Source organism: Ovis canadensis, chromosome 15 (assembly GCF_042477335.2).
Source record: "Ovis canadensis isolate MfBH-ARS-UI-01 breed Bighorn chromosome 15, ARS-UI_OviCan_v2, whole genome shotgun sequence".
Taxonomy (NCBI): domain Eukaryota; kingdom Metazoa; phylum Chordata; class Mammalia; order Artiodactyla; family Bovidae; genus Ovis; species Ovis canadensis.
This window is the reverse complement of record NC_091259.1, coordinates 84436672-84457237: the sequence shown is the minus strand read 5'-3', so window position 1 is coordinate 84457237 and position 20566 is coordinate 84436672. Positions and strand designations below refer to the sequence as shown.

The 20566-nt window shown below is 55.5% G+C and overlaps 4 protein-coding genes across 10 annotated transcripts; 2 read left to right on the top strand and 2 right to left on the bottom strand.

Moving 5' to 3' along the window:
- Positions 1-1981: 1981 nt before the first annotated feature.
- C1QTNF4 (C1q and TNF related 4) lies at positions 1982-7221 on the top strand. 3 transcript variants are annotated; one of them, XM_069555679.1, is made up of 4 exons: positions 1982-2072; positions 2388-2756; positions 2996-3058; positions 6072-7221. In XM_069555679.1, the coding sequence occupies exon 4, from the start codon at positions 6077-6079 to the stop codon at positions 7058-7060; it is 984 nt and encodes a 327-aa protein (XP_069411780.1). In that variant the 5' UTR covers positions 1982-2072; positions 2388-2756; positions 2996-3058; positions 6072-6076; the 3' UTR covers positions 7061-7221. The 3 variants fall into 3 exon arrangements, with proteins under 3 accessions (XP_069411780.1, XP_069411782.1, XP_069411781.1); XM_069555681.1 differs by lacking the exon at positions 1982-2072 and having other exon boundaries at positions 2372-2756; XM_069555680.1 differs by lacking the exons at positions 1982-2072; positions 2996-3058 and having other exon boundaries at positions 2531-2756.
- A 476-nt stretch (positions 7222-7697) lies between these two features.
- On the bottom strand, positions 7698-10014 carry FAM180B (family with sequence similarity 180 member B). 3 transcript variants are annotated; one of them, XM_069555683.1, is made up of 3 exons: positions 9785-10014; positions 8933-9003; positions 7698-8724 (listed from the first exon to the last, which is right to left on the bottom strand). In XM_069555683.1, exons 1-3 carry the CDS (start codon positions 9921-9923, stop codon positions 8329-8331), a joined length of 606 nt encoding a protein of 201 aa, XP_069411784.1. In that variant the 5' UTR covers positions 9924-10014; the 3' UTR covers positions 7698-8328. The 3 variants fall into 3 exon arrangements, with proteins under 3 accessions (XP_069411784.1, XP_069411786.1, XP_069411785.1); XM_069555685.1 differs by lacking the exon at positions 8933-9003 and having other exon boundaries at positions 7698-8759; XM_069555684.1 differs by lacking the exon at positions 8933-9003 and having other exon boundaries at positions 9785-9978.
- Positions 10015-11025: 1011 nt separating this feature from the next.
- Positions 11026-16326, bottom strand: NDUFS3 (NADH:ubiquinone oxidoreductase core subunit S3). The gene is made up of 7 exons (XM_069555682.1): positions 15688-16326; positions 15512-15577; positions 14303-14400; positions 13947-14096; positions 12708-12833; positions 12471-12590; positions 11026-11276 (listed from the first exon to the last, which is right to left on the bottom strand). Exons 1-7 carry the CDS (start codon positions 15836-15838, stop codon positions 11109-11111), a joined length of 879 nt encoding a protein of 292 aa, XP_069411783.1. The 5' UTR covers positions 15839-16326; the 3' UTR covers positions 11026-11108.
- Positions 15338-20545, top strand: KBTBD4 (kelch repeat and BTB domain containing 4). 3 transcript variants are annotated; one of them, XM_069555676.1, is made up of 4 exons: positions 15338-15884; positions 16825-17445; positions 18383-18489; positions 18925-20545. In XM_069555676.1, the coding sequence occupies exons 2-4, from the start codon at positions 16857-16859 to the stop codon at positions 19783-19785; spliced, it is 1557 nt and encodes a 518-aa protein (XP_069411777.1). In that variant the 5' UTR covers positions 15338-15884; positions 16825-16856; the 3' UTR covers positions 19786-20545. The 3 variants fall into 3 exon arrangements, with proteins under 3 accessions (XP_069411777.1, XP_069411775.1, XP_069411776.1); XM_069555674.1 differs by having other exon boundaries at positions 15839-15918; XM_069555675.1 differs by having other exon boundaries at positions 15872-16048.
- Positions 20546-20566: the final 21 nt, after the last annotated feature.

Here is a 20566-nt window from a genome sequence, read left to right as displayed (position 1 = left end):
TTTGAACCCTCTCTGTGCACTGACTTCCTTACTGCTCCTGTGTGAAACTGGGTTCGTGACATCTACTTCAGAGGATGTTTAGAAATTAAATAAGGGGACTTCCCTAGCAATCCAGTGGTTAAGACTCTGTGCTTCCATTGCAGGGGATGGGTTTCATTCCTGGTCGGGGAACTAAGATCTCACATCCCTCACAGCACTGCCATAAATAAATGGGAATTAAGGGGTGAAATGAAAAAGCACTTAACTTAGTTATGGTTCATTGTCTCAGTTTGAGATCCCCAAAAGTTGGCCCTGAGAGATTTGGATACAAGTAGTTTATTTAGGAGGTGATCCCAGAGCAGGGTGAGCAAGTGGGGAAGTGAGGCAAGAGAGGAAAGCAAGCAAAGCCTACAGGGATAAGCAGGTTTTCCCCATGGACGACTTTGGTCCATTCTGCTGGAGTCTGAGACTGGAACACACCTGGGAATTGAGGATTGTCCCGCTTTCAGGGGGACTGAAAGCGAGAGGATTTACCCACTAACTCTGTACCCTCCTTGTTGAGGATTACCCTGGAGGGTGTTAATTTCCCACTTCCAGCCTGCCCCACCCTTGCCTCCATAGCTGGGAATGCCTCAGGAGAGACACGAGCAAGCTCAGGAGCTGCCAGGAGGTGGCCTCCACGTAGACCTGGCGGCTTGAGAGGGGGCCTGGTAGCATGTGCAACACCCAGTGAAAGGAACTTGCTATGAAAATTATTACTGTTGCTCCAACTTGTTCAGGACAGAGCTGGAGCAGGCAGGAACTGCAACTGAGCCCTGGGGCTGTTTGCTCTGAACCCTGCTGCCCTCTAACTTCCCTCTGGGGCGCCCCGCCCCCTAGATGCCCGCTAGTACATGGCATCTTCCTCCATATCTCCTTGCCAGGGGCCACCTCGTCCCATCCCTTGACGCAAACCCTGCCTCAGCCACCTGTCTCCACCCCCCACCCTGACTCCTCTGGTGAAACGTTTTGTGGACCCAGGGAGGGTCAAATGGCTTTCAGCCTGAGACAGAGCCCCACTGGGCTTAGCTGTTCTGCCTCTAGAGTCCTGCCTTCTTCCCAGTCCTCCCACCATCAGAATCACACCTTCAAAGCACACCTTCATGATGGCAACCTCAACCTCCTGGTTCAGAAGAGGCACTGGTGCCCTAAGAAGGGTTGTGGCTGCCCCAGATCGGCTTCCTGTCTTCCCCAGCCCTCCTAAGCCTCTCCCCACACCCCTCCTAGACCTTTACAGGCTGGTGAGGAGACAAGGGATAGTCCGGAAGGGCTGGACAGGGGCTTCATCCTGTGTTCCCCCGAATACCCTGTGCCCAGCCAGAAATGCCTCCATCCTTTCCTTTCTGTTCAGGTACATATCCATTCACCTCATCTTTCCCTCAACACCTGAAGAATATTTAAAGAGTTCATCACTGTCAACACCTTCATGAGGACTAACCCATGCTGGATTAACTGGGGTCCTGTAGGTTCTGAGAGCTGCAGGAGAGCTCCAGAGTGCAGGGGGTCACAGAGGGGCTGGGGCAGGACCAGGACTAGAACTTGGGCCTCCTGAGTCCGAGGGCTCCTGCTTCTGGCAGCTGGGAGTGGGGCTCTTCACGACCATCCATTCAGCCAGTGCATGCCCAGCACAGTCTTCAGGAGAGGACTGCAGCCTCCTGGAGGTGGGGTCAGAGTCCAGGGTGGAAGCGGTGGAAGGGCCCCGGAGAGTGCCGCGGTGGGACGGCAGCTGCTCCCAGCCCGGGGATCCTGCTGGGGCCTGCCCACCCGCCCTGGGCCCAGCTAGGCGGGGTGTCAGTGTCCCTCGGCACACAGACCCACTGAGGCCTCCCATCCTTTCTCAACCCCCTCCCTCCTTGCAGATGCTGTGAAGGCAGCCTTCCCGCCACAAGGCAATTCTGCAAGGACACCCCTCCTTCCTCGCCCCCTCCCCGGGGACAACCCCCTCACCCCCACCGGGCTGCCCCTCTGATGCCTGGGAGTTTGGTCTTCCTCCTTCCTTCCTAACCAACCACGGCCTTTTCCGATTTGGAGGGGAGGAAGAAAACGCGGTCGCTGTAAGCCCCTCCTTTCCTGGCGGCACTGACCCATTTATCCTTCTCTTCCCGCAGACCCCCTCCCCTGCCCTGAGCCTGTCCCCGCCGAACTCGCTCTCCCCTTCCGCTGCCCTTGCAGCCCCGAGGCTAGTCCAGTCTCCGCGCCCCGCTCCAGCCCCCTCTCCTCCAAGCAGGGAGGAGGCTGGGTCTCTAGACAGCCCCGAGCCACCCCGGGGCTGGGGACGGGAGTGGGGCGGGGGGGAGGGGGGGCTGGGCCTCTGCCTCAGTTTCCCCATCTGCTAACTTGGATTCCTGATGCCTGCTCTGCACACCCAGAGGCTGAAGCCCGAGGGAGGTCACGGAGGAGGACGAGGCGGGCGCTCGCGCGGCCCGCGCAGGGGGCCTCCGTGCGGTGCCCCTGGGCCCCGGCGCTCGGCGCGCCCCTCCCTCTCCCCCCCGGCCCGCCTCTGCCCGCCTCTCCCCGCGCGGGCCCGGCGGCTCGCTCCCCCGCAGTCCGCTTTCCCTCGCCGCCCCGCGCCCACCCGCCCCGGGGTCCCCGCGCCCCGCCCGCCCCCGGCGCCGCCGCCCCAGCCAGGCCCGGCCCCGCCGCAGCGCGGGCGGCCAGTGCGCAGCCCCGCGCCCGCCCGCAGCCCGGACCGGATCGCGGGCGCGGAGCGAACCCGACCGACCGCCGCCCCCAGCCAGGTGAGGGCTGCTCTGGGGCGCGAGGAGCCAGGCTTCCTCCTTGACGGGAAGCGGGGGCCGGGAATTGAATCCCTTTTTTTTTTTTTTTTTCCACTGAAAGGAGGATCTGGGAGCTTCTACCATGAAAGAGGCTCAAGGGCTTTTCATCCGAAAGGATGGATGAAGGAAGGTCTGGGGGAGAGAGGGTCTAACGTACCATTTTCTGAGGGATTTTTTTTTTCCTTTTTTTAATGGGAAAGGATTAATTGGCTTCTTCCGAGAAAGGGGGACTCATCTTCTTGGGAGCCCGAGGGGCTTTCAAGGTAGGTGGAGAGGGCGCTTTGGGCAGAGCTTGAGGGAGGGGGTGACTGGGGAGTGGGGTTCGCTGAGAGGGTCTCTGGAATCCCCTTAGCCTGGCATGGCTGCACCTCCACGGTCGGCTCCGGGGCTCTGTCCAGCGCACCGTGTCCTAGTTTTTTTTTTCTCTTTGAAGATGATTGTTTTGAGCCTCACCTGCACGAAGCCAGGAACAGCCATTTCCTTCCCTGGAGCTGTGACGCCCACCTGACACCCTCTCACCTCTGACCTGCTCCGGGAAGGGGGCTTAGGGAATGATGGGGACCTAGGGATCTGAGAAATGGGCAGGGCCCGGTACCGATCACACGGAGGACCCTCAGGCACTGGCAGGGTGCACGAGGCGCGGCAGGGAGATTACCGAGGGTCCAGTGGGCGGATGATCCCGGGCCAAGACCTGCTAGGAGAGCCGCAGGGTCAGGAAGAGTTGTGATGCTCCCATATTCCCAGGAGACGAAAACGTTAGTTTTTTTGGTTGGTTTTGCTTTCTTCCCCCTTAGCCCTAGATCCCAAGACTCATTCCACTTCTCTCCCCTCCTATTTTTGCAAAAAGGGAAACTGAGGCAGATAACAGGTTGGCTGGACATATCTACGTTTAGAAGGGAAAGGTGGTGGAGAGGAAAGCACACTGAATTTGGAGCCAAAAGGCCTCCATTCAAGGCTCGCCTCAGGGCCCCAGGGGTGACCGCGGGCCAAAACGCTTCCCTTGGTTGGACCTCAGCTTCTCCCCTGTAAAATGGGAGAGGGCCCACCCGCCTTGCAGGTTAGCTGTGACACCCAGATGGGTGAAGGAAGTGCCCTGGGAAAGGGACTGCGATGAATACTGGGAGGTGCAATCGTCACTGCTGCAGGGACCCCCACTCCCCCACTGCTGCCCTCAACAAGCGACTGGCTAGCCCAAGGGGCACCTTTGTAAGAATGAGGAAAGGTACTGTCTCTGGAAGGAGAGTGTTCAGCTGGGCTAGGGACTTGGGGGTCTTTCTTATGAGAAGCAGAAAAAGGCACACTCCCCAGCTGCAGCAGTTCCACACTGTTGGGCAAATAGGATGCGGGCCGCACTCCAGTGCCCACCTGCCTTCAGGTGAACGTCCTTGTTGAGCACAGCGCATCTGTGCGCCTGCTCCTGGCACTCCTTCTTGGCAGGCCCCCAGCATCTCTAAGCGACACAAAGGTACACACACTCCCAGGGCATTTCCTATAGTAGCCCACATCCTAGGCTGTTGCCAGCTCATTTTCTTTCCCGCTTTGCCTCCACTTCAGGGCTTCAGGGAATTCAGTCCCCAGAGCCTGTGCCCTACTAGGAAGCATTATGGAGGAAGCATCTCCCTATCTTCCGAGAGACAATCCTCTGAGTCAAGTAGTGCCTTCACCAAGCTTCCAGGGGTAAGGGTTACTGAACCCTAACCCCTTATGCCAAGAACTTGATCATCAACTATACTCCAGTGTAATTTTTTAAAATTAGATTTAAAAAAAAAACTTGATCAGATCAGTTTTCCTCCAAAACTGACTGCACTGCCATCCAACAGAGGTGCTCACACCTGCTATCTCAGAGCATCCTCAGTAAGGTTGTTAGGCGGATATCCTCCCCCAGTTTATACAGAAGGGGCCGTGCCCGGAGACATTCGGGAACTTGCCTAAGGTTTCACAGCATGTAGAGTAGCGCCAGGACCTGAGCCCAGGTTTAGCTGCCAGTCTTGTACACCCCAGCGCTCCTACCGAGGAACCAAGCTGCTGACCTCAAAGGCCTGGCAAAGCCCGCTGGAACCCTCCGCCACTGTATCCCCAGCAGCCCCTGGCTCTCTCTTTCCCCTCAGGGACCAACCCCAAAGCTCAGAGGAAAGAGTCCCTTTCTCTTCTTACTCTGATTTTGTGGGGGGAGGGAACTACCTCAAAACCCAACTGTTCTGACCTCTTCAGCGCAAGAAGGGCCCCTGGTGATTCTGGAGGTCCAGTGTGGGAGCTGACCCTTCACTGGGTCACAAGCCAGGAAACGGGTCAGTTCAGTTCAGTTCAGTCGCTCAGTCGTGTCCAACTCTTTTCGACCCCATGGGCTGCAGCACGTCAGGCCTCCCTGTCCATCATCAACTCCTGGAGCTTACTCAAACTCATGTCCATTGAGTCGGTGATGCCATCCAACCATCTCATCCTCTGTGGTCCCCTTCTCCTCCTGCCCTCAATCTTTCCCAGCACCAGGGTCTTTTCCAATGAGTCAGGTCAGGGAGCAGCTATTTCCTGCCAAGATGGGGGCTTAAAAAGCAGCCATCAAGGAGGGTGCCAGTACAGACAGCCAGTGCCTGAGTGAGCTGCACGCTAAGGGCCATGGAACAGACCAGGAAAATGTAGCCGATTGGAAGCTGAAGATAACCCCGGACGCCCTGACCACCCTCTGTGTTTCCAGGGCCCCTGGGTGTCAAGGAGAAGGGCACATGGCAAGTGCAGCAGACAGGGCATTAGGACCCTTGAACCTGAGCATTTCCACTGGTATCTGCGAAATTTTACACAAAGGGGTTTGGTGGTTACAAAAAGAAAAAATAGGTCACTGATCTAATTGTTCACAAACTGTGGTGTCTGGACGAGCAGCATCTCTGCATTACCTTGGAACCTGTGAGCAATGGAAATTCTCAGGCCTCATCCTAGACGAGTGGGAAAGGAAATGGCAACCCACTCCAGTATTCTTGCCTGCAGACTTCAATGAACAGAGGGGCCTGGTGGGCTACTACTGTTCATGGGGCCACAAAGAGTCAGACACGACTGAGTGACTAAGCACAGCACATCCCAGGCGAGGCAGGGGCGTGGGGCCAACAATGTGTGTTTTAACAGGCCCTCCAGGTGACACCGAGGCCCACTTAAGTTTTGAGGTCTCGGTGTGTAGAAAACCAGAAGTCCGAGTTGTGGGTCAAGGGGGGGCTGTGCAGGGGGACCCGGCCGCCGGCCGCCCCTCCACAACCCTCGCCTCCCTCCCACTCGTGCCTCCTGTCCCAGGCGCCATGCTGCTGCTGCTGCTGCTGCTGGGCCTGCTGAGCCCGGCGGCCTGCGGGGCTCCGGGCCTGGCCCCGGGGTCCGCGGAGCTGCGCTCGGCCTTCTCGGCGGCGCGCACCACCCCGCTGGAGGGCACGTCGGAGATGGCGGTGACCTTCGACAAGGTGTACGTGAACGTCGGGGGCGACTTCGACCCGGCCACCGGCCAGTTCCGCTGCCGCGTGCCGGGCGCCTACTTCTTCTCCTTCACGGCGGGCAAGGCGCCGCACAAGAGCCTGTCCGTGATGCTGGTGCGCAACCGCGACGAGGTGCAGGCGCTGGCCTTCGACGAGCAGCGGCGGCCGGGCACGCGCCGCGCCGCCAGCCAGAGCGCCATGCTGCAGCTCGACTACGGCGACGCGGTGTGGCTGCGGCTGCACGGCGCCCCGCGGTACGCGCTGGGCGCGCCGGGCGCCACCTTCAGCGGCTACCTGGTGTACGCCGACGCCGACGCGCCCGCGCGCGGGGGGCCGCCCGCGCCCGCGGAGCCGCGCTCGGCCTTCTCGGCGGCGCGCACGCGCAGCCTGGTGGGCTCGGACGCGGGCCCCGGGCCGCGCCACCGGCCGCTGGCCTTCGACACCGAGCTGGTCAACATCGGCGGCGACTTCGACGCGGCGGCCGGCGTGTTCCGCTGCCGCCTGCCCGGCGCCTACTTCTTCTCCTTCACGCTGGGCAAGCTGCCGCGCAAGACGCTGTCGGTGAAGCTGATGAAGAACCGCGACGAGGTGCAGGCCATGATCTACGACGACGGCGCGTCGCGGCGCCGCGAGATGCAGAGCCAGAGCGTGATGCTGGCGCTGCGGCGCGGCGACGCCGTCTGGCTGCTCAGCCACGACCGCGACGGCTACGGCGCCTACAGCAACCACGGCAAGTACATCACCTTCTCCGGCTTCCTGGTGTACCCCGACCTCCCGCCCGCCGGCCCGCCGGGCCTCGGGCCGCCCGAGCTCTGAACCCCGACCCGGAGAGCCGCTCGGGGTGGGGTGGGCTGGGGTGGGCTGGGGTCGGGGCGTGCATGCCGAGCCCGGACCCGCGGCCCGAACGCCCCGCCGGCGCGAGCATGACGGCCCGTCGCGCGTGGCGGACTCTGCCAATAAAGTGGGCCTGCGCCGGCGCCTGTCTGCTGGGGTCCTGCGCTTTGTCCTCACTGCGACGCTGTTGTCTTGGGGCGGGGCGGGAGAAGAGGGACCACCCCGGTGGGGGGTCGGCAGGCCGAGGGCAGGATTCTCCCTGGGCCAGCGAGGTGAGAATCTGATTGGACCCTTCCTGTCCGGTCTAACTCCGCGTGGGTCTCCCCTCCATGTCCGTTTCCAGTCGGTCCCTGTAGTTCTTCCCCGTTGAACTCCGACGTGATTTTTAGGGCCCATCTAGTTCCTTTTCTGTGACAAGGGACAACACCCCGCGGCCTCACTGGGTGTATGGGATTCAAGGAAACGGTACCTTCTGGCTCCCCGTAAGGGCGGTGGTGAATGCGGAAGGCAGCTGGTATCTGGTTGCCGATTCCTGCCTTCCCAGGATGGGTTAGAGGGGTTTGCTCAGAGTCGCGGTTAACAAACTTATCTGACACAGAACGACACAGGGCTCCAGGAGGCCTGAACAGAACATTTTATGGGATGAGCTACACAGGATCAGAACCACTCCAGCCAGCCTCAATCTCCTCCCAACCTCACCCCCTTCTCTGAGCTTTGTTAGATGGACCAAAAAAACATTTCTCACTTCCCTGCCCCCCAAAAGATAATGTTTCTCCCCCTGCTTCCCCTCATTCTTCCAACAGACTGAACTAAAAATGTCCAGTCTATTCTCCTAGCCTAGATGGGATACTTGGGCAACTTAGGGACCCCCAGAGCCTTGGTTGGGTTTAAAAGAGGTATCTACATAAGATTGGGCACTGGGCACTTAGAAGTTACCTGGGCTAGCAGGGCAGGAGTTGGAGGGTGGGAGCTTCCTTTTCAGCATCTCTTAAACACACTTCTCAAACACGCACACTGCCTGCAAGTCCTGCCCTTAGGTCTGTGCCTGCCGGTCTGGGACCCAGAACCTGGGCCCGAGGAAGAAGGTGGGGGAGGGGTAGACTGGGGTCCAGTTATACAAGGCAAGCCCAGAGACCCGAACACAGCGGCAAGACCTGGCTGCCAGATGGAAGCCCCTGCCAAAGGTGGGTCTGGCTCAGGTTGGGGCTGGGGGGGAGGGGGAAGGAGGGATGGCAAGCAAAAGGGGAGGGTTAGGGGAAGGGGTCAAGGATGGAGGCCCAGGGCCCCAGAGAAGGGGGCTGGCCCTGGGGACAGAAGCCCTTGCACAGGTCCCAGAGTGCTTCCTGTGCCAGGAGGGTGAGGACCTGGGCCCAGCGGCCTCTCTCCTCGGCCTCGCTAGCCACATGGAGCCGGTAGACACAGGACACGCCTGTGAGGAGCAGATGTTCAAAGTCCCAAGGGCTAAGAGGAGGTCCCTTCCGCAGGTCCTGGAGCTGCTGCAGCCGCTGCTCAGCGCCCTCCAAGTCCCTGGGCACCTGGTGCTGCAGGAGGAGCCTGAGCCGGCGGCCTGGACGTGTGGATGCCAGTTCCTCGTCCTGGAGGCGCAGCTGCCCCACGATATCCAGCTCCAGCCCCGCCCAGAGCAGCTGCAAGGGGAGCCACGTAAGGGGCGGGCTGGGGCCTAGGGAGCAGGTCAGCGAGCAGTATTGTGCTGGGGGCCACAAGCAGGCAGTAGGACCCATGCTGGGTTGCCCCCTCCCCCAGCAGACCCAGCTTGAGGCATCCCCCTTCCCGGCCCTGAGCTCGGGGACCTCTGAATACTCCCACCCCCACGTCCCAGGCTGGAGGAAAGACCTCGAACATCACTTCCGGGGCCTCTGGCTCCTTCGGGCCACCTCCCACGCTGGTGCTGTCCATGGGCTGCCCTGGGGCAGCAGAGAGGAGTCAGGGCCCTGCCAAGCTCCACCCTGAACACCCCAGCATCCCCAGAGTGCCCCTGAGCTGCCTGGTGGGGGTGCCCAGAAGTTCTGTCTACAAAAGAACAGGAACGCCACCCCATGTCCACCTCCCCCTACACACACCCACATAGACATTCACTCTCCAGGCATCATCCCGAACCCAGATACCATCTCGGCAAATGTCCAGGACTCCTCCTTGCACTTCTACAGTTCCCCTGGCCAAGAGCTCCAGGCCAACGAGTCACAAGACACTTCACTTCCCATTACCCCTCCCTATCATCATCGGGGGACAGCGTGACCTGAAACAGTGCCAGTGACCCTCCCCAAAGGTGAAGACCCCTTTGAGAAGGACCTAGTCCTTTCCTGCTCCTCAGTAAGTGACTGTGCAAGACGGGAGGCCAGGCAAAGCAGGATGTCTGCCGCAGCTTCCGCATCTCTCTGGGGTGCTGCCTAACCCTTGGAATGTCTGCCCTCAGCCCAGGGCAGTTCAGGAGGTCGTGCTTTGCACATCAGCCGGAAGAAGCCCGAGGCCCATTGAGAGCACCAAGGGTGAACCACCCTCACTTCACCTAGACCTTTCTGGTTGAGTGAGGCCCATATCATTCTGTCCCCCACTCCACAGAGCAGCCTGGCAGCTATCACACCCACAGTTCCTCAGCCCTGCTGGGCTCAGATAGGACCAAGTGTGACTTCTGTCAGCCACCAGCCTGCCTTAGCTCCCATCCACCCCACCATAAGGCCCAGGTACCTGCATGGTGGTAGGTTGTAGTCACCTCGGGGAGGAGGCAAATGGCTACCGTCAGCCAAGCCAGGAACTGCACTGTCCCAGTCATGCCCCACCAGGCCCTCTGAGTCCTGTTCTTCGCAGGGTCTCTCTGCACCTCCATCCGCCTGGCACACACTGGGGCTCCAGCCTTCCACTAGGCTGCTCCAGCTGCTCCCTGCGTTGCGTGTCATTCTTCAGAGCTCAACAGGGAGGGGCGGGCTCTGGCTTCCTAGGGGCTCTTTCCATCCCAGAGAAATGTGAAATCTGGTTGTTGGCAGTAGGAGCCTGGCTCCCAGCTTGTCAGGCCCTAAGCCTATTCCTGCCCAGATGGGCGGGATGCTTAGTTAATAGGAAAAAGGCATTTGGTAGCAAACAGCTCATGCTTGGCCCTCCCAAAGAGGTAGGTGAGACCCCAGGCAGTAAGACTGCCTTACTATCTGTCCTCACCCCCAGAACACTGCAACTGACTGTAGCCTCTGACACTCAGTCTGGCCCAGCCTCCAGGAAGCCCCTCAGTAGCCAAGAACAACCGCCGCAAAGCGTGATCTTCCAGCTGCCTGGTGGGCTGGCTGAATGGCCCCTGGACAGGCAGAGAACTCTTCCCCTCAGGCACTCAGCCACCGGCTGGACAGACCCCAGACTGGCTGGAATGGGGAGTACTGTTTCCTGGCGACAGGTCGGCAGCTCCTGATTGTCTTTGGCCCCAGACTGGGACCCTCCTTTGCTTGTTTACAACATTCTCAGCTCAGACCAGAGTCCAGGAAGGTTCCCTCAGCCCAGGCCCGATGCGCTGTCAGGGTGCAGGACACAGGGTTTGAAACGGGCTGCGGCGCGCCCTGGTCCTGGCTGTCGGCTCTTGGAACCTTGTGGTGTGAACAGGATGAGGGTGGGTGGGAGCTGCCCTATTTTCATGGGCCCCCTGGACCCATGAGCTGCCACGAGAGTCTGCTGTGACAAAGGGCTTTCTCCAGCAGTGGCCAAGATTCCATGCCACACCCGTCCTAAGCCCTGTGAACTGTGAGAACTTTCCATTTCAGTTCCAGGATGTCTCAGAAGTATATCTAGGCGTGCAAGTTACCCTGTCCACAACTGCAGTATTTAGCCCCACTGAAACAGATTCCCAGTTTGGAAGAGTCTCTCTAAGGGAGTCAGCAAAACCCCTGCCTGCACCTCCCTCCTCTCCTGAGTCCAAGCTTCACTTCTTATGGTAAACACGCAGAAAGTGGTGAGTCTAGTAGGATTTTATTTACAGGGACACTCAATTATAGGTAAGGCGCTTTCTAGGATACACATGCCTTCCCTGAAACTACTTGGCTTCAGGTTTCTTGTCTCCGGCTTCAAGCTTGAGACTCTCGGGGGGCTGGCGATAGGCAGGGAAAGCCTCCCACGGGCTGTTCAGATCAAACTTGCGGAACTCTTGAGCCAACTCCACCGGCTCAGCCACCACCCGCTTCACCTCGTCGTCATAGCGTAACTGGAGAAGAAAAAGGCAGGCTTGAGCACTGAGGAAAGCCTGTTACAGCCACGAAAGGCCCACTTTCCCAAACCTATCCTCAGCCCCTTTACTCCTCCGTCCTTGACTCCTGTCCCAGTCTCTTTTAGTCTCCATCCTCATCTGTGTTACCCATTAGGTGGTCACAACCCAACCACCGTCTCAAATGGCCTCTACCTCAAGCTCTGCCATCACCCAGGCAGGCTTCCCAGCCCATTACCCCACATCCTATGCTCTGAGCTCCTCTTCCACCAGAACTGACCTTGCCCACCTATCCACATACTCCTTTTGGTGGGACCTTCGTTCTCCGACCAGGGATCAAACTCGGGCCCATGGCAGTGAAAGCATGGAATCCTAACCACTGGACCGCCAGGGAATTCCCTCCACACACCCTGTAAGTTGATGGTAAGCATTTGCCCAGGATGAGGGAGCAAGTCAGTGGCTGAAAAGAATAAACCTACGCTGACAAGCACTCAAGTTCAGGCCTGGGGGCCTTGGCATTATCACTGCCAAGGTGCAAGGTAGTAAACTTGGCATGACTTTTCCTGTTACTGGAAAATCAGCAGCTGGATAAGGTGAGGGCAATCCGCTGCTACAAATGGGACCATGCTAAATATAAGGAAACAGAAGAGACCTGGGTACTGAAGAGAAAGGGCTGGATTGTTACCACCTCAGTGTTTCTAAAAAGTTACTTTGCTACAAAACCACAGATGTATACATACAATAACCCAGCTTCCTGCTGGAGCCTGCCACACACAGCAGTGCTGAGTAAAGCACTGAAATCCGAGGGCTGAACATTCAGTGTCTTGCCTTCTCCAGAGATCCAGGCAGGGTAAAGAGACACTCCACGTTCAGATCGTGGTGACAAACTGTGTCCTCAAATCTGCCTCAGTCATTAAAATGACCATTAAAACCATTAAAATAATGGGTGACAACAGCTGAGCATTTACAATACACCAGTTTTAAACATACACCAATTAGTTTACTACAAATTTACTGTTGTTAAGTACGACTCTTGTTCCCATTTTGCATATAAGAAAACTGTGTCAGAGTGGCGCTCGGATAGAATGCAGTATTGATGCTCTTAGCCCACCACGATCCGCTGGCCATAATTCCTTCCAGCATCCCTTCCAGTCCCTCGCCCTCAAGCCTGCGGCCTACTTCCAAGGCTCCTACCTCAACATAGCCAGACAGCGGGAAGTCTTTCCGGAAAGGATGTCCCTCAAAGCCATAGTCTGTTAGGATTCTTCTTAGATCAGGGTGGTTAGCAAAGAAGACTCCAAACATGTCCCAGATCTAGAAAAAAGAGGCAACTGGCTATCACAGGGGTGAGGGGCTGCACTGCGTCCACTGAATCCAGTGCGTTTTGCAACTCTGGCCCAGGTGCAGGGTCCACCATGTGCAGAGACTCACCTCCCTCTCATACCAGTTGGCTGCCTTGTACACAGACACAGAAGACTCGACGGGCGTTAGCTCATCTGTATAGGTCTTCACACGGATCCGCGAGTTGAAGCGCAGAGAGAGCAGGTTGTAAACAATCTAGGGAGAATGGAGGGAGCTGAGGACCAAGAGGACCACAGGCTGAGGGGTCTGGGACAGAAGTCCTTGAGTGGGACCATGAGGGGATAAAGTTCCACCCTGTGAACCTGCCTTCTGTCCTAAAGCTCAAAACCTCAAGATGCTCCAATACTCACAACTACTTGCAAATGCCTAAGCTATAGCTCAGCCTGTCAGCATGCTTATCTTTGCTCCCACTACTGGATGTCTCCCAACTCCTCCTCCCCGCCACCCCACCCCCATGGGACTAATACCTGGTTTCCTAATTATTCATCAAGAGTCAGCACAAATTTTCTCTCTCCCTTCATAAAAGCCTTCTAGACTGGGCTAAGTGCCCATCCTGTATTCTTATAACATCCCATGAATTGTGTGATTAGAGTAAACTTTAAAATATATATATATCAATATGTTGAATCTACTTTGTTCTTATAGGCTTTTCTCGAGTGTAATTAACAGTCACTGTATCTGCTTGGTGGGGGTGGTTTAGTCCCTCAGTCGTGTCTGACTCTCGAGACCCCATGGACTGCAGCTCCCCAGGCTCCTGCGTCCATGGGATTTCCCAGGCAGGAATACTGGAGTGGGGTGCCGTTCCCTCCCCCAACAGTAAACTGCTCTCGGTGTCCTCCTTCCTCACTAGAGTGGGGGGGACTTCTGGAGGGCAGGTATTGGGTGTTACTTCTCTCTCGATCCCAGGATCTGGCAAAAAGTAGGTGACGAGGAAACAACAATAGCTAAACGTACTGAGAACGTACTGCGTGCTAGCAACCTACCTGAACTATCTCCATGAGTACTCACAACCACCCTGTGAGGTAGGGTGTTTCACACTTTTTAAAGATACTTATTTTGCACATAAGAAAAACTAAAGCTTGGAAAGACCAAACAAAATGTTTGAAGTCACACGGCTTATTAATGGCAAAGCTACAACTAAAACTCAAGGTCTCCCTGATTCAGAGACCCCGCGTTAACTGCTGTGTTGTATTTGTTTGACCTGAACTGAAACTAAGGCGGCCACGGTTCCCACAGGCAGCTGTTACCCTGAAACTGTTCTGTCCCTTTGCCCTCCTTCACGCTCCAAACCTCAATCTCCTGACTGACCTCAAAACGGTTCTGCCGGGTGGGGATGTCCACCGCTGTCAAGTCAGCCAAGGATTTGAATTGTGCGTTGCTGTGATCCCTGAGGAAAGTCAGCACTGGGATGACCCCGTCAGGATGGATGCAGATCTCTAACTCATTGAAGCAGGACACCTGGCGACACAGAACAGGAGAGGAGAGGGAACAAAGCTACAGCCGGAGCAGGTAACTTCAACTGGAACCTCCTGGTTTAAGGCAGAGAGAGAGGACCAAGCTGGGATGGAGGAGTCTGTGCTTTGATTCCAGGCTGCCCACTCCCACATGCCCTGAGAACACGGCTCTTTCTTGATCTAAATCCAAACACCAGCAGTGAATATTACCTGAACTTGCTGGACATACTTGGGCAGGATTTCAGCCACATACTCTCCAAAAGCTGAGAGCTGCTTGTGGGCCACATCATTCCGTGGTCTGACAGTGGCTGGAAAGAGAAGGCATATTTTGAAAAGGAAAGTAGAAGGCAGCAATCAGCCCTGCAGACTGAGGCCTGAATAGTCTCTTGAGCTTGTGAGGCATGCTGTTCCCCAGTCAGGACTCCCTGAAGAATCCTGAGAAAGGTGGAGATAGAAAGTTCCTCTTCCACGGAACAGGAAGTGATGAAAACGTCGGGGAGATGCTACCTACACGATCCACAAAGACTCACCTATTATTACAGCTGGGGTGTTTGCTTCTTCTCAAAACTGCTCCATGGTTTTTCCTTCTCAATGCCTGCAACTCTGCTAAAGCAGCATGGGTCTCAGTTCTCTTACCACACCAGGAGCTCTTTAAGTGTGAGAACTAGAACTTTTATGATTCTCTGTATCTCCTTAACATCTGGCTCATAGTAGGTTCTCAAACTAAGAACTTCAGGGCTTAAAAGTTTTCACAGATTATGTAGTTGAAACCTTTTTTTTTGGCACAGAGCAGGAAACTGAGGCCCAGAAAGGGGGAAATATCAGGTCTCCTGATTCTCAGGTGGCTTATGTTGACTGGAACTTATCTCCACACACTCATTCGTGTAACACTAAATCACTGGAGCAACTACAAACCATAGGCTGCAGAGTATTGTTTTCTCCGCCTTTGGCAGCAGGCAGGCCTTGCTTTATCACTTACTAGTGCTGTGATCCTGGTCAACCTCTCTGCACCGTTTCCTACTCTACTGTAGAAGAGCATGATACTATCTACCTCGTAAGATTGTTGTGGGAACTATGATCATTAATCGCTTAGCAAGGTGCCTGGCATACAATAAGCACTCAATTAACGGGAGCTACTATTATAATAGTGCTCAGCGGCCCAGAGTCTATGCTTCTCATTTTAGAGAGCTTACAGTTTAATCAAGGAGAAAGAGAGAAATGGACAAACGGCAACAGGGACGTAACAGGCCCAAGGACACAAGGAGGACGCGTGCAGTCAGCTCTCCAAGGACAAGCAGAGGCTTGCCGGGAGGACGCAGAGAAAGACAGGCCAGGACGAGGCAAAGCAAACATTTGACAAAGGGAATGAACGCGGCCCCGCCTGCAGTCCCGAGAAGGGCCGGTCTCGCACATACTCACGGCGCGTGTCGGCCGAAGCGCTTTCCCGCCTCACCGGCAGCAACAGCACCGAGGGTCTCCCGGCCACTGCATGGAAAGACAGAGACACTGAGGCGCAGGATGAGGCCTGAGGGGCTCCCTCCGCTGGGCGCGTCGCCGCTCCTGCCCCGGGCTTCAGCCGGCTGCCCACTGGTCACCTCTGGCCGGCGCCGCGGACCCCACGAGCCTCTGCCAACAACTCCGAGCCGCCGCCGCCGCCATCTTTACCGGCTGTACGCAAGGCAGCCGTGGCCAGGCCCGTAGGACACGGAGCCCCCAAGGGCACGGACCGGAAACGGAAGTGTGCATCAGACCTTCTTCCGGGCGGTCGCGGGGCCAGAAGCAGAGGTTCCAGGTACGGGGCTTCGGAATGAAAGGAGGGAAGGCAGGTGAGAAAGCGAAGCCCGCAGGTGGGGAGACCGTGAGGTGAATGTGGCCCTAGCTTGGCATGACAGAGGCTGGAGAGAAGGCAAAGATCCTAAAGAGCCAGTCGGATGAGAGGAGAAGAAGGGACGAGAGGTCTGGGTTCCACATTCCACACCCCTCCCCCGCTCCCCGAGCTAAGCTTTTGCTGAGGGCCGGCGGGCCAGGCTAGGGGGAGGGGAAAGACAAGAACGGTTTCCCTGGCGACCGTTTCCCGGGCGACTCCAGGTGGAGAGGGGACACTGCACGTGGCGATGGGCCGCCGCTGGCCCCTTGCCGGAGACGGATCGAGCTTCGTCTCGCGTTCTGGGACGAAGTCTTGGGGAGTCATTAGGGCGAGCAGGGAAGTGCCAGGGAGAGGCTCAGAAAAGAGCAGATGGGGAGCTGAGAGATGTCCCAGGCTGAATCTCATATTGTAAGGTCTGGATTCCCTGCGCCAGGGAAGAGGAGCCTGGCTGCAAGGACATAGGGGTCTTCTTGTCGGGTTCTGCTGCTCGGAGCCTCCACAAGTTTTACGTCCAGGGGTCATTTGGTTGGGCTTTTTAAAATCACAGGCTTCCTCCTTGCTCTCATATGTTGACCTAAATACCAAGCCTTTTGTTACATCATGGAAAAGGAGTTTTCCATGTTTTCTCAAGGAAATACCTCGCGTAGGAAATCTTGATTTTATTAGGTATGTGATGTCACTGTGAGCGAATGAGCCCAGCTTTGGTTCAGGGAGATCATCAGAGTTGTCATTAGCAGGGCCAGGACTAAGGCTAATCTGGGTCGACTGTGCCCTCCTCCCTTTTCCCTTCTCTCTCCCTGAATTGGACAGTTAGATTCATAGACTGTGGCTTCCTTCAGTTACTCAAGGTGGTGGTGTTTTACAGACAGCTGGCAGAGAGAGAAGTTGGCTACCACCATGGAATCACCAGAGGAACCTGGAGCATCCATGGATGAGAACTACTTTGTGAACTACACTTTCAAAGATAGGTCACACTCAGGCCGTGTGGCTCAGGGCATCATGAAACTGTGTTTGGAGGAAGAGCTCTTTGCTGATGTCACCATCTCCGTGGAAGGCCGGGAGTTTCAGCTCCACCGATTGGTCCTCTCAGCTCAGAGCTGCTTCTTCCGGTCCATGTTCACTTCCAACCTGAAGGAGGCCCACAACCGGGTGATTGTACTGCAGGATGTCAGTGAGTCTGTCTTCCAGCTCCTGGTTGATTATATCTACCACGGGACCGTGAAGCTCCGCGCCGAGGAGCTGCAGGAGATTTATGAGGTGTCAGACATGTATCAGTTGACGGCTCTCTTTGAGGAATGTTCTCGGTTTCTGGCCCGCACAGTGCAGGTGGGCAACTGCCTGCAGGTGATGTGGCTAGCAGACCGACACAGCGATCCTGAGCTCTACACCGCTGCCAAGCACTGTGCCAAGGCCCACCTGGCCCAGCTGCAGAGCACAGAGGAATTTCTTCACTTGCCCCACCATCTACTCACTGATATCATCTCGGGTAAGCAGAAGGAGGGGGAACGCCATACCCAGCTGCACGCGTGTGTGACGGCCGCTGAAAGTTCTCGTCTAGGACAAGGGTACCCTCAGGCTCCTGGTGTTAGTTTCCGTTATTATTCTTGATAAGAATTTACTTAGATACCTTCTGAGAGAGAGATTGAGTTGACATTTAGTAGTTAATGTCAGAGACAGAGGCCCTTCCAGAGGAAGAGATTAGGAAACTAAAGCAGCATTTCACATTATATGCAAATATCTATTTTTTTTTTAAGCTGCACTTAGCCACGAAAGGTAGTGAGGAGCTACCTGCATTTATATTCTAACCTCTCTTGTGTGTAAGTGTTCTCATCGGTTCTACACTTCGCCTGTATATGTGGGACTTGTTACCCGAGTAAATTGACAGTGAGTCAAGATAGTTAGGGGCTTCCCAGGTGGCACAGTGGTAAAAAAAAAAAAAATCCACCTACCAATGCAGGAGACACAAGAGACATGGATTTGATCCCTGAGCTGGGAAGATCCCCTGGAGTAGGACATGGCCACCCACTCCAGTATTCTTGCCTGGAAAATCCCGTGGACAGAGGAGCCTGGCAGACTACAGTCCATAGGGCTGTAAAGAGTCAGACATCTAAATAAGAAGCTTCTCAAGTGACTGGCCAACTTTTAGGTAACAATGCTAACCCTGCAAGTAAGGTATAACTGTACTTCAAATGTGAGCTTTATAGCCTAGTAGATTGCTTCCATGGCAAATAAGAGAATAAGTCATCCATTTTGATTAAGGGAAAAAAAAGGGCAATTTTAGGTTAATTTCTCATACACACACATACATATATATACATGGTGGTAGTCTAACAAAGAGATTCACATTTTTAAAGCCACTGACTCTAAATATCCCTTGTGAAACCTCAGACTGCCATTGACCAGACCTTTCCTCTGACTTGCAGATGGAGTTCCATGTTCCCAGAACCCAACAGAGGCAATAGAAGCCTGGATAAATTTTAATAAAGAAGAAAGAGAGGCTTTTTCAGAGTCACTCAGGACTAGCTTGAAGGTAAGGCAGATTTCTTTAGGGTTGGGACACCATACTATAGATGCATTCTAGCTGTCTTGTCAGCTTGGCCTCTTTGATGGCTGGCAAGTAAGTCTCTGGCTTAAAGCTGATAAGAGCTGGGGTGGAGGACATGTATGTGAGCCTAGAAGCCAGCAGCCTCTGGGCACCAAAGCTCCTTGAGAGAACTGCTTTCATCATTGCATTAATGACCAAAGCACCAACTCATCATAGTTACAAAAAAGGCTGGAAGGATGAGTGTGACAGGTTTTCTGTCCCAGCATAAGGTGCCTGAAAGACGGCGCTCAGAGGAGAGTCGGGGCGACACACAGTAACTACAAGGGAGTGGGTCAGAGCGAGATACGAGGGTGTGCGTCTCAGCTGCGCCTTTAGCCTCGAGCTGATAGGTACCGTTTATGACTTTCATTTCGCCAACAGGAAATTGGGGAGAACGTGCACATCTACCTGATCGGGAAGGAGTCCTCTCGCACGCACTCGTTGGCTGTGTCCTTGCACTGTGCGGAAGACGACTCCATCAGTGTGAGCGGCCAGAACAGCCTGTGCCACCAGATCACAGCAGCCTGCAAGCACGGCGGGGACCTGTACGTGGTAGGGGGATCCATCCCACGGCGCATGTGGAAGTGCAACAACGCCACCGTGGACTGGGAGTGGTGTGCCCCTTTGCCCCGAGACCGACTCCAGCACACCCTGGTGTCTGTGCCTGGGAAGGACGCCATATATTCACTGGGCGGCAAGACACTGCAGGACACCCTCTCCAACGCGGTGATCTATTATCGGGTGGGTGATAATGTCTGGACGGAGACAACCCAGCTAGAGGTGGCGGTGTCAGGGGCCGCTGGTGCCAACCTCAACGGGATCATCTACTTACTGGGGGGGGAGGAGAATGACCTGGACTTCTTTACCAAACCGTCCCGACTCATCCAGTGCTTTGACACCGAGACAGACAAGTGCCACGTGAAGCCCTACGTGCTGCCCTTCGCAGGCCGCATGCACGCGGCCGTGCATAAGGACCTGGTGTTCATCGTGGCCGAGGGGGACTCCCTGGTGTGCTACAACCCCCTGCTAGACAGCTTCACCCGGCTTTGCCTTCCCGAGGCCTGGAGCTCTGCCCCATCCCTCTGGAAGATCGCCAGCTGTAACGGGAGCATCTATGTTTTCCGGGACCGGTATAAAAAAGGAGATGCCAACACCTACAAGCTTGACCCTGCCACTTCAGCTGTAACTGCCACCAGAGGCATTAAGGTGCTGCTGACCAGTTTGCAGTTCGTGTTGGCCTAAGGCTGTTGAGGGCAGGAGCAGCTGGCATTTGCCCTCCCTCCCTCCAGCACCTCCCTATCCAAACCCAAAAGTCCCCGGAGGGCCCCCCCCCCAACTCGGGTATTATGTTACTTTCTGATACATGTTAGAAAGGCAGCGCCTCAGCCCTTCCCTGAACTCCTAAAAGAGTGTTCTGTCTGGGGCTTTTTAGACTAATGCTACTCAGCCGGCTGCTAGAACTGAGAGTAGGCCAGCCTGTTCTCCACCCCCTGTAATCTTGAGCCTCACTCACTACAGATTGCTTAGAGCCTGCCTCTTCTCCACCCTTAGGCACAGCCTCCCCTCTCTACCTGATCAATGTTAATAGAAGCACCCCTGATCCCGGGACAGAAGGAAAGATGTCCAGTCTCCGTTTTTTTCTGTAGCCTGCAAAGCGGCTTGTTGGTCATTTTCCCACAAATAATTAGGTGTTAGAGTTCTCCTTCAGGTGTTGCTTGGAAAAAATGGACTAAACCGAAGGTGTCCTTCACCAGCAAGAGGCTACACTAGAATTCAGGATGTCCGTCTATTCTTTTTCATCTCTCCGTCAGAAAATGTACACTTTGGTTTTATTTTTGGCTAATTCCAAGGAGTAAGCCAGAAAGAAGTAGAAAGGATTATTTCTGGTTAATAGCAGAAACTTTTTTTCAAACTCAAATATATAAGGTCACTACTCTTTTAAAAGCTCTAAGATAAATCAAGAGCTAGGAACTGTTCATACAAATAAAAGTTTTTGAAGGGATATATGTGTGTTTTGAATTCT